The sequence below is a fragment of the Lupinus angustifolius genome, unplaced genomic scaffold, assembly GCF_001865875.1.
Source record: "Lupinus angustifolius cultivar Tanjil unplaced genomic scaffold, LupAngTanjil_v1.0 Scaffold_41_308, whole genome shotgun sequence".
NCBI lineage: Eukaryota > Viridiplantae > Streptophyta > Magnoliopsida > Fabales > Fabaceae > Lupinus > Lupinus angustifolius.
Genome location: NW_017721674.1, coordinates 40995 through 53253, shown reverse-complemented (window position 1 = coordinate 53253; position 12259 = coordinate 40995). Strand labels below are relative to the sequence as shown.

Genomic DNA, 12259 nt, shown 5'->3' with positions numbered 1-12259 from the left:
ATACATTATCATTGTGGAAGTGAATTCCCACATGTGAGTTACAAGCATTGTGTATTCCTACGTTTATGCATGCGATATGGTTATGAGTAGAATGTTGACTATATTACTTGATATATTGGTAATGTTGGAATAAATGGTAAGTTATGTATTTCTTCATGATGTCAATGATAAATGATGAACTATATGTTAAAATATATTTTATGCCTGAGTGTGATATTCTGAGTAAGTCCACATCGTCAATGAATTTATGTTCATTAGATATCTTACTCTCTCTGCTGTATTGTTCTTGTTTTGTATATATTCGCTATGCAGATGACCAACAGCAACACTCACATTCAAGGTTATCACTTCTCGATGTCCCCGATGGGACAATGGACTAGTGACGGGCACACATATACATACATAGGCCCATGCGGTCTGTCGTTGCACATGGTGTGCAATGGGTCATCGATGATGATCCCTCAACCCGACACCTACATTGACACTTCCTTCACCTTGCCGCCAAAGAGGCCGATGTCTCCAGAGGTTGGACTTTGATACCCGCCAATCAGGAGTGATGGCGTTGTTCCCTCCCACGGTTATAGGACGTGGCCAGATTGTTTGGGTGCTCTGTCATCTAGCAGAGCCAAGAGAAGCAGTGGTCTTGGAAAAGGTCCCTGCAGGAAGGCTCCGGTGTTGAGAATGTCATCCCCTCCGAATTATGCCGCTGGGTTATGGCATAATGAGATGGAGGAAGAGGAAGAGGAGGATGAGGTCATTGAGCTCGTCAATGTAGAGAGCTCGGTAGAGGTGATCGACCTCGTGTCTGACTCGGGAGGAGGACCCGAGTGAGGGGTCTAACATCCCTGGAACCTTTTGAGTCAGCTTGTGGACCAGTCGATGTCCCCTTTTGTTTTTGGTGGGGCTGTGTTTCTTTTGATTTTGTATATGTTAGTGGCGATGTAGTTTCCGCCTTTGCTGACCTAGTCTGTATGAACTGACTATGACTTAACCGATTATATACATCGTATTATTCAGGAAATTGTGAATCAGGTTAAGTTATCATCCGATAACGATAAGTTGATTTTCCGCATTCGAGTTACTTAAAGTGATATCCCGGAAAAGGAAAGGTTTTTAAAAGGAAATCATTTTATATATTGAAAAAAAAAATTACCCATTTTTTCGCAATGTTTTTGAGAAGTATTTTTCGGAGCGTTACAACATGGTATCAGAGTCTGATGTGCTATCAAACCAACCTTTCCAAGACCCCGAGCCTGATATGAATTTCCGAATTCTAACAGTATCCAATCTACATTATCGCACCTACCTTTTACCTTATCGAGTTCCAACAGTACCCAATCTGTGTTCTCGCACCTACCTTTTATCTTATCGAGTTCTAGCAGTACCCAATTTACATTCTCGCACCTACCTTTTACCTTATTAAGTTCTAGCAGTACCCAACCTGCATTCTCGCACCTACCTTCTAATTTTTTCGAGTTCTAGTAGTACCCAATCTGCGTTCTCGTACCTACCTTTTACCTTATCGAGTTCCAACAGTATCTAATCTTCATTCTCGAACCTACCTTTTACCTTATCGAGTTCCAGCAGTACCTAATCTGTGTTCTTGCACCTACCTTTTATCTTATCGAGTTCCAACAGTACCCAATCTGCATTCTCGCACCTACCTTTTACCTTATCGAGTTCCAGTAGTACCCAACCTGCGTTCTCGCACCTACCTTTTAATTTTTTCGAGTTCTAGCAGTACCCAATCTGTGTTCTCGTACCTACCTTTTACCTTATCGAGTTCCAGCAGTATCCAATATGTGTTCTTGAACCTACCTTTTACCTTATCGAGTTCCAGTAGTACCCAATCTGCGTTCTCGTACCTACCTGTTACCTTATCGAGTTCCAGTAGTATCCAATCTGCATTCTCGAACCTACCTTTTACCTTATCGAGTTCCAGCAGTACCCAATCTGCGTTCTCGCACCTACCTTTTACCTTATCGAGTTCCAGCAGTACCCAACTTGCGTTCTCGCACCTACCTTTTAATTTTTTCGAGTTTTGGCATTACTCAATCTGCGTTCTCGCATCTACATTTTACCTTATCAACTTCTAGCAGTACCCAACCTATGTTCTCGCACCTACCTTTCACCTTATCTAATTCCAGCAGTACCCAACCTGTGTTCTCGCACCTACCTTTTAATTTTTTTCGAGTTCTGGCAGTACACAATTTGCGTTCTCGCACCTACCTTTTCCCTTATCGAGTTCTAATAATACCCAACATGCGTTCTCGCACCTACCTTTTACCTTATCGAGTTCCAGTAGTACTCAATCTGCATTCTTGCACCTACCTTTACCTTATCGAGTTCCAGCAGTATCCAATCTGTGTTCTTGCACCTACATTTTACCTTAACGAGTCCGAACAGTACCCAACCTACATTCTCGCACCTACCTTTTAATTTTTTTCGAGTTTTGGTAGTACCCAATATGCATTCTCGCACCTACCTTTTACCTTATCAAGTTCTAGCAGTACCCAACCTACGTTCTCGCACCTACCTTTTACCTTATCGAGTTCAAGTTGTACCCAATTTGCATTCTCGAACATACCTTTTATTTTTATCGAGTTCCAGCAGTATCCAACCTGTATTCTCACACCTACCTTTTATCATTTCGAGTTCCAACAGTACCCAACCTATGTTCTCGCACCTACCTTTTATTTTTTCAAGTTCCGGTAGTACCCTACCTACATTCTTGGGTTTACCTTTATTATCTCGATTCCTAAACTTTATCTTATTTAAGGTTTTGTGGTAATCGTTGCAAGAAGAAAGGCCTCAATTCACTAATCCTATATCCTCATCTCTTTCCCTCACCTCCATTCTCTTTCATGGTTTTCTTTCACTAAGCTTTCAAGAGCCATTGTCAAACACGTCTACAACAACAAATTTTACTAAACTTGTCGGAGAATAAGAAGAACAAAAAACACAGCCCATCATCAGGCCTCAAACCAAACCAAGCTCCCCTCAAACACTACTGTTAGCTTGTCAGAACTTCATGAATGGAAGAAAGAAAAAAATAAGCTATTAATCATCCCTAAATAAAAGCAAAGAAGGTAGAAAGCCAAAGTATTAATAAAGTGATTTCTCTAAAGTCACGGGTTGAAGGATAGTGTTGAGAAGCTCTCAATCCGGTCACCACTGCCTCAGACGCCACCACCGACGGTCATGTTAAATCCTCCAACCGTAGTCCATCCCTCGGGTGTCATCTGCCTTAGATGCTTCGACTTCAAATGACATCTCGTAACAAAGCAGATATGGAATGCATGGTTCAGGGAATTATAGAGACACGAGTAAGTCTATATTTTCTTTGACATTTCAAGTGTCCTGTTTGAAGAATTTAATCTATCTCAACTTTCATGTTGGTCTCTTGCTGATAGAATTTTTGGGTCCTATTCTTATGGTCCATCACACTTCATATATTATATTTATAATCTAGACCAATTATTGCTTTTGTTTCTACATGAAAACTATGCTCATTAACATATTGCATGCATTTAGCATTTGGATTATACTAATGAAAGGTAGGTTTAGGTTTAAGGACACAACGTTAAGGCAAGAGATTGAGCAGCCACCTAACAAAACCCTCTTCTTAAACAAACCGTAAAAAGGAAAGCAAAAATGGGCATGATAAAACAAATTTGTAACTAGTAAATAATAGCAAGAATCAATTTTCCTAATAATAGAATCTGCTTGATATAATTATCTTATACATGGTTTAAGCATCCTAAATTTTCATAAAGTAAAATACTTATTGCTATTCAGCTACAAGTGTGTTTTCTTCAATGAGATCTTCATCCTTGGAATGAAAAATAGAATTTTATTGGAATATGTTTATATAATTGTTGCTTGTGCTTATTCTGGTTCTATATTAATCTGTAGTGTCTTACCAAAGGTTTCTACAATATCAAATTGCAAGGTTGATATCCACTCTTATAATATGCATATTCATACCTTCAACTACAATATTGACTTAACATGCACAAATACCATTATGGGAATTAAATTATTTATGAATATCTACTTTAAAAAACTCAAATACATTTTATAGAATTTTTATAGTAAAGTCATAATTCGAGTCGTCTCTAATTTCTCTGAAAATGAGAAGAAGGTCTACAACCAAGACCATCTCTAAGATATTAATTCTATATATAAAAATAATTCGAAACAATTTTATTACTTAATCTCATTTATAAAAAATAATTCCAAACTATTTTATCGCCTAACTAATAATGGGTTTTTTTATAGTAAGGTTATGATTCGAGTCGTCTCTAACTTCTCTGAAAAGGGGAAGGAGGTCTACGGCCAACACCATCTCTAAATTATTAGTTCCATATAAAAAATATAATCAAAACCATTTTTACTCAAATGAATTTTATGGGATTTTTATAGTAAGGTTGTGGTTCGAGTTGTCTCTAACTTCCCTGAAAATAGGAAGAAGGTCTACAACCAATACTATCTCTAAACTATTAGCTCCATTGAATTAAAACAATCATATAATAAATATTTCAAAATCCATAAAATCAACCAAATTAATCATTTTTATAACTAGGATTAAGTAGTCTTGATTTCCCTATTGCACCTAGGGATATGTAGAAGCAAGATAACCTCTTGTCAGACACAAAAATAAAAAGTAAAATATTTTGTTTTACTAATTGAATTTTAAATGAATAATTTTTAAAGGTATAAAAGTCCATGTGATTAGCAAGGGTACCATTTTCATACGGGAGGACGGGGTGCTAATACCTTCATCGATCCGTAATCGACTCCCCAGCTTAGAATCTGAAGTTCAAAAGACCAAATTATCCTAATTGAGCTTATTAGAGAGTTTTCTACGTTTTAACCGCAAAGAGATGCTAAAGAAGTGTTACCCAAGTAAGAATGAAAATTGGATTTCCAAAGAGCATAATCGATGTTTCATAATGTGGCTAAAAAATCACATTGATGAAGAGTTGAATATAAATGCACATTCGGTTTCCGAAAGATTGAAATGGTTAGCCAATGGTCCAAGCCTTCATGTCTTATCCTACACTAGTTATCTGATTAATGGGTTCACATTTTATACGAAAAAACAAGATGATCAAAGTAAAATGCAAAACAGTGGTGTAACTCTTGTTGCTCGAACTTTACACATATCAAGTACAAAATATAGAAACCCAATATATGCAAACATGTCATACTTTGGAGTGATTGAACGCATATGGGAATTGGATTACACAATGTTTAGGATGCCGGTTTTTTATTGTATGTGGGTTGATAACAACAATGGCTTCTGAATTGATGAGTTAGGGTTCATGCAAGTAGATCTTAATAGGCCACGATATAAAGATGAGCCATTTATTTTAGCGTCACAAGCTCAACAAGTATTCTATGTTAGTGATCCAGCTGATATGAAATGGTTCATTGGTCTTTTAACTAACAAAATAATCGTCAATAATATTGATGACCATGAATATGAAGATATTGATGAAGATGACCTTTTTTGGGACATATCAGTCGCGTGAGAGCGAACCAACTATGGATGATGTTTTATATACAAGAGATGATCACGATGAAGGGCTTTGGGTAAATCAACATGCTCCTCCAGACAAGGATGACCCTAAAAACCAAAAACAATTATAGAAAAGGAAAAAATAGATGCAAGTAGTCTTTGTGCAATTTTGATTGTTTGTAATTTACATAATATTATTTCTTTGTAATTTGTGTAATTTTTTTATTTGTAATTATGTACTTTGTCAAAACATAGTTGGCATGATATTCATTGTTTGTATTTTGTATTGAATTGATGTTTAATAAAACAAACTTTTGACCTGTATTAATATGTTTGTGTTGTTCATAAATATATAAATGTATGTGTTGTTGAGAATGTATGTTCTGCTAATAAATGTATATGAAGGTATTAATTTATACAAATCAACAACGAATTCTAGAGGAAGCTCTGGCATGCGCTGTAGTTAAAGGATAACTACAACAACGCTTTTTATAGAAAACGTTGTGGTACATTATTAATACAACAGTGCTATGCATATGACGCATTGTTGTATTAAGGTGTTGTTTGAGAAAATTTATGAATAATACAACAATTTTTTTCTGTTATTGCGTTGTTAAATATATGAACTTCAATAGCACAACAACAAGCACTATTAATAAGACCTATAAAATGCGCTGTTTATTTAAGACTATATGACAACGCTTTGTGGACGAGGCGTTGTTGTATTGATGCACTATATGACAACACTTCTTATGTGTTGCGCTATGGTATATAATCAATACAACAGCGTTTGTGAAACGTTGTTAATGATGACCATATACTACTGCGGTCAAACCAAAAACGCATGAAAACACTGTTATACATCTAAAATAAACGATATTGAACGACATCTTTGGCGTAGTGCATTAACATAATTATTGGAAGTATGAGTATGTATGTCCTTCATAAAGAATAAAGTGTTTTGCCTTTAATGTTGTAGGAAACTAGAGAAAAGAACAAGGGTTTGGATTAGAAAAGCCAAAACTTTGGGGATGCCTTAAGTATCTTTAATAACTTTATTAGTTGATTAAAGAAGTCTGAATCCTCTCTAATATTATAGACATAAATATTTTAAAAAACAAAGATAAAAATAATTTGTTATGTCATAGTTATTCTTTAATTAAATAATATTGTTGTCATTGAAAATAAAAGGTAAAACAGATGATTTTTATTCTATTTAAAGATTCTGGATTATCCAAAATGTCCTATTCTAATTAATGTCCATTTTTGTCAATAGTAAGTTGAATTGCCAACCACTCAAAATTAGATTTGGAAATCACACATCATAATAATTCCTAAAACTCCACTAACTCAGGAAGCCACTAAAGAATATAAAGAGAAATGGTTAAAACGTCTATTATCATTGAGTTTTTCTTCCCACTTAAGTTAGCTTGGCACGTAGAAATGATCTTATCTATTTTCAAATCCCATTCTAATCATAGCATGCAAATCCACTGTTTTAAGAGTTCTATTTCGAGATGTGGGTAAAGAGTCTTGTTTAGCTTAAATGAAGCGAAAATACATCTGCAAGACACTCTTTCTAAGGTAAATAAATGTAAGAAGTAAGAACTTTCAATACCTATAACCAAATCAAAACATACAAGAGTTTAGAGATGATAATACTCATCTCTAAAAGTTATTATCCAACTCAGTGGATTTAAAATAATGCTTTGAGAAATTTGATAGATACAAAATAATCCAACTGAAAATGTTGATGAATCCAATGGTTTAACATTTTTTTGGGATGGACATTATCCCTCTATTAAGTAAAAACATGATTCAATACGTTGTAATCGATGTAACATTTTTTATTAATGAATAGATTGAGTGAATTAGTCAGAAAAAGTCATTCCTTCCATACAATTTAATGTATACCACTTTAGCTGTACATATAGAACGAGAATATCTTTTGTTTGAAGATAGTATAATATTCATGTATTATTATAAAAATGTATACGTAATCAATAGATAATTTATCACAATTCATTTGGATTGCTTGTTTAAAAAATTGAAAAGTTAATATCATGAATGATGCAATGACAATATATGAAACTCATTAGTGCATGTATTTTTCTTTCCTAGAATATAACATCATCTGTATATATAATTTTTTGTGTAATATATATACACTAAAAATTATTTTTATAGTCATTATATCATCCACCATTTACTTGAATTATTTTTTTTGAAGAGTTAATAATGATTAAATATGAATGGTGGATGATGCAGTAACATTGTATAAAACTTATATAATATTAGTGCATAAATTTTTTTTCTTTTATAATTTTCTACAATGAACTTATATTTTTTAAAAGAAATGAGGCAGACACAAATTTTCTTTCTTGTTTTCTTTCTCTTGTTCCAATAAGGAAATTATCCAAATTTGACAATCTCGAGAACAATTTTGTTAAAAACAAAAGCACCCAAAGCTTAGACACAACACACAAGTTCATTAATAACACCCCCATATTATTCATGCATACATAACATTTCACAGTTGTTGACTAAACGCCTTACAACATTTTATCTACGAACCACTACACACCGCAGAGGTGTCTTCATTTCAAGAGAAAGCTTTAGACACTCTGAGAGATTCACACGTTGTGCTGGAAGCCACGTGAAGTGATGAAGAAGCCTCCCAAGCCAAAGGTGAACCGTGGTTAGCCCTAACATTCTACCTGGGCACACCCTACGCCCTGCACCAAATGGTGCAAGCCTCAAGTCTGAGCCCATGATAGACACATCTTCTTTCAAGAATCGTTCGGGCTTGAAAGCCCATGGGTCTTCCCAAATAGTTGAGTCATGAGATATGGCCCACATGTTAACCATTACCGTTGTTCCAACGGGCACAAGGACCTTGTCCACATGGGCATTTTGGGTTGCGAGACGGGCCCAGGATAGCAATGGGCCTGGGGGATGTAATCGGAAAACTTCCTTCACTATGGCTTGGAGGTAAGGGAGATTGGGAATGTCTGAGTCTTGTAATTGACCATTTTGGTCAATGCACTTCTCAATTTCTTGGCGAGCTTTCATTTGTATGTCTTGATGTAAAACCATTCTAGCCATTATCCATTCAAGGAGTATAGCAACTGTGTCTGTTCCTCGAAATATCATCTCCTGCACAAAACAACAAGAATCAATAAAGCTGTATATACTGGCTATATGAATTAATTGTAGTTTATAAAGGGCAACCTCATGCACCATATTCATACTTAGTAAGATCTTATGAGCATAGATATATGTAGTCTTACCCCGTAAGTGAAGAAATTGTTGACAGAAATTCGTGATCTTATGATCACTTGACAACAACCATACTGTTTCACCAAACTGACCCTCAATTAATTGAAGTTTATATTGACAAAAAAAACTAATAATTGGAAAGGTAGAAACAAAACACAATCTTAAGCACGTGGGCTTCTCATATATTTAGCTATAGTCCTCTATGATGCATGTAAAAGGCCGAAATCAAGGTGATAAAGTATAGTATATGTGGGAGTACGTAATATTTATACTCTTATCAATACTTATCTGTTTATGAAAAAAATGATAAATTATATTTACTTTTTAATATTTTGGAGAAAGTTTTTTTTAAGGCATCTAAACTTTTATGTGAGTGAGATTGTATCTTGTTGTATTCACTATATATAAGGTTGAGAAAGATGTATGCAAATATGAACTATGTTAGTTGAGTAAGTGTTAAATTGAGTTGTAACAATAATACAATTTTTGTTTAGATTCTAACTTATAAGTATTACTCGATAATAAAGATATTTAAATGCAACGTACGGAAAGATACTTCTCATGATCAAAGTTCCAATGAGTGTGGGGTTTTCTTTCACGTGTGTGTGCTTTGTTTACTAGAAAGAACTCAAAAAAGATAGAGCACTTACCCATAGTATAGCCACCATATCTGAATCGCCCAACCTTTCTTCTTTGGGCAAGGATAACAAAGTGCTAAGAAAATCATTTTTCCCTACAAACTCCCCACTTCTTTTTCGTTCTTCCACAATTTGCCCCACCAAGTTAGTTACCCTAGCCGCTAATTTGTGACACCTTCTCTTAACCCCATGAAAGTCCAAGAATTTTAAAGGAAAATAATCTTCCAAGTTAAACTTGGAAATTAACTCATACCCTTCCTTAACCATATTCCCCAACTCCCCACTTTGATATTCACTCAAACAACCATTAGTACCAAACACACTCTCCAAAATATTGCTAAGAGACCCTTCTTGCAATATACCTCTAACTTCCACCACCCCTTTCTCTTCCATCTCCTTAAACACCCTCATCAACATGTTATCAGCAACATTTTGCCTTAGGCTCTCTAACCCTTGAATCCTCCTAGGAGAAAACATGTGTAAGGATGCAATCCTACGTAGGTGGCGCCAATAGGTTCCGGAAGGAGCAAATCCAATAGCACGTTCAAACATGAGTATTTTTGCTGATTCTTTTATGGGACGGTCAGAGAAAGATGGCCCACATAGAATTTCCTTAGCTGTCGCAGGGTGGCTACTTATTATGACCGGGGTGGCTCCTAGGCTAAGAGCCATGAGTCTCTTTGCGTTTAAAGAAGTGGCCATGTTGGCTAGTTTTGTGTGAGCAAGAGAACCCATGTGGGGTAAGGTCCCTAGTATGGGCCAGCCCTTAGGTCCACTTAGTTTTGTAGTTTGTTTTTCATGACGGTTGGTTTTGTTATCGTTATAGTAATAGTGATAGTTCCTCCATGCAAAGCCTCCGGGGACAAGCCAATAGTTAAGGGACATAGTGATTAGGAAGGTGGAGAGAATAAAGAGAGTGCTAAATGGCCAAGAGCAATAAGAGGAGGTACTTTGGAATGTTGTTAGAACAAGAACAAGACAAAGAAGTGTTGGGATTAGGAACAAGAGGAATGTTGTTGGGGGCTTCATGTTTGGGAGGATTGTTTTTAGTTAAGATAAATGGTAGAGGAGGTAAGTTGGATGAGGATGATTGGTGATTATGGTTAGTGGATATAGCAGAGGGAATTGTCTAGATGAAATTGTTTCATGGGATACATAGAATATGGAGATTATCGATGGTATATATAGGGTTTGGAAAGAGGTTGTGGTGGATCGAGGTTAAGGAACTTTGGTTAAGAAGGTAACCATGATTAAGAGCTTGCACGCATAAGGGCTAAAGAGGTAATGACCTTTATACAAAGTGTCATGTTACTTTTGAATGAAACAAACATCATATTTTACATCACATATATGTAATTGCTTTTGTCTCTCATTTTTTCATTTTTTATATCAAACAATTTAAAGTGACATCAAATATTATCCAAAGTTGTTTTACAAGAAATGTTATTGCTATAATATTTAAAGGGACATCATACATAACTTATATATTTAATTTGTATACTTGTATTACGTGTTAATAAAAATTTGTCACATTGTATACATTATAATAGCTAATTTTGTCATGTATATCGCAAATGTAAGGCAATGAGTGGACACTTAATGGGTTGCGAGCATTAATATATGCGAAACCTAATTAAGAAGCTCTATAACATGTCACATTATGTCAGAATCAGATCACCAACAACACAATGTGTAATCCTTTTCTCTTTTAAATTTAGATAATAGTATAAATATTTTATAGTCCTTAATACTACATTTTCCTGATTGGTTGTTGACTTTCTTTTTTGTTTTAATTTTCGTTTCCAACATCAAGTTGGGATGTGAAACTCTATTGAATCCGTGTCTAATCCATGTCTTCGCAACCACGTCAATGCATGTGGCTATAGGAAAAAACCTAATGTGGAGGGATTAAATTTTATTTATTTATTAAAAAAACATGGTTGATTGCTTCTTTTGTCTATTTCTTCATGCTAAGAGAACTATCGACTTCTGTAAATCATCATCGCCTTCAACTATATCATTCAAAACTTATTCTAAGTCTAAAAAACTAAATATTCAATCATCAACCACAAAACCACCATCTCACCTTCATCATCGAACCAATATATCACTCCACATTTTCAACAAGTCAAACTCAAAAAAATAATACAAACATATTCTTGTTAGAACCTAATGCAAGAAATCTCAAAACCTCAAATAAGGGTTGTGTTAGGATATGTCAGCATTTTTATCTAGGGATGGTAATGGGGCACGACATGCATGAGTAGTGTGTTCCATGTCTATACTTTCATTTTTTGCATATACGCTTTACAGTAGTTGATATTTGTAGATACCGAATGAATTTTCAAGTATAATTATATATTTATATATTTTATAATAATTAATATATTTTTTAATAATTAATATATATATATATAATTATTACACAAATAATAACACTATATATGATAAATTTATCAGTTCAATCACTAAATTTTATTATTAAATAATAAAAATATACAATTTTAAAGTAGTAGAAAATTATAAAGTATTTAATTTAAAAATAAATTTATAGTTATATTTAGATACTCATAAAATATGTATAATGATATTCGTACTCACCCATAAATTATTATTAGCAAGGAACAAAACTACATGGAAAAAAAGTTAGGTACTAAAAAATGTTAGGACATATTTTAGAGCCATTAACATTTATATGGGAAATATATTGAAAAAGATAAAGATTAAGGAGAATAAGTGGTACTCCATTTCACCAAAAGTCTAATAAAAGTCTAACATACAAAATTTCACAATAGAGGGTTTAATACTCGTTCAACGT

General features: G+C 34.4%; 1 protein-coding gene across 1 annotated transcript; it reads right to left on the bottom strand.

Moving 5' to 3' along the window:
• Positions 1–7973: 7973 nt before the first annotated feature.
• Positions 7974–10612, bottom strand: LOC109338791 (cytochrome P450 78A5-like). Its single transcript, XM_019576105.1, has 2 exons — positions 9454–10612; positions 7974–8680 (listed from the first exon to the last, which is right to left on the bottom strand). Exons 1-2 carry the CDS (start codon positions 10468–10470, stop codon positions 8087–8089), a joined length of 1611 nt encoding a protein of 536 aa, XP_019431650.1. The 5' UTR covers positions 10471–10612; the 3' UTR covers positions 7974–8086.
• Positions 10613–12259: the final 1647 nt, after the last annotated feature.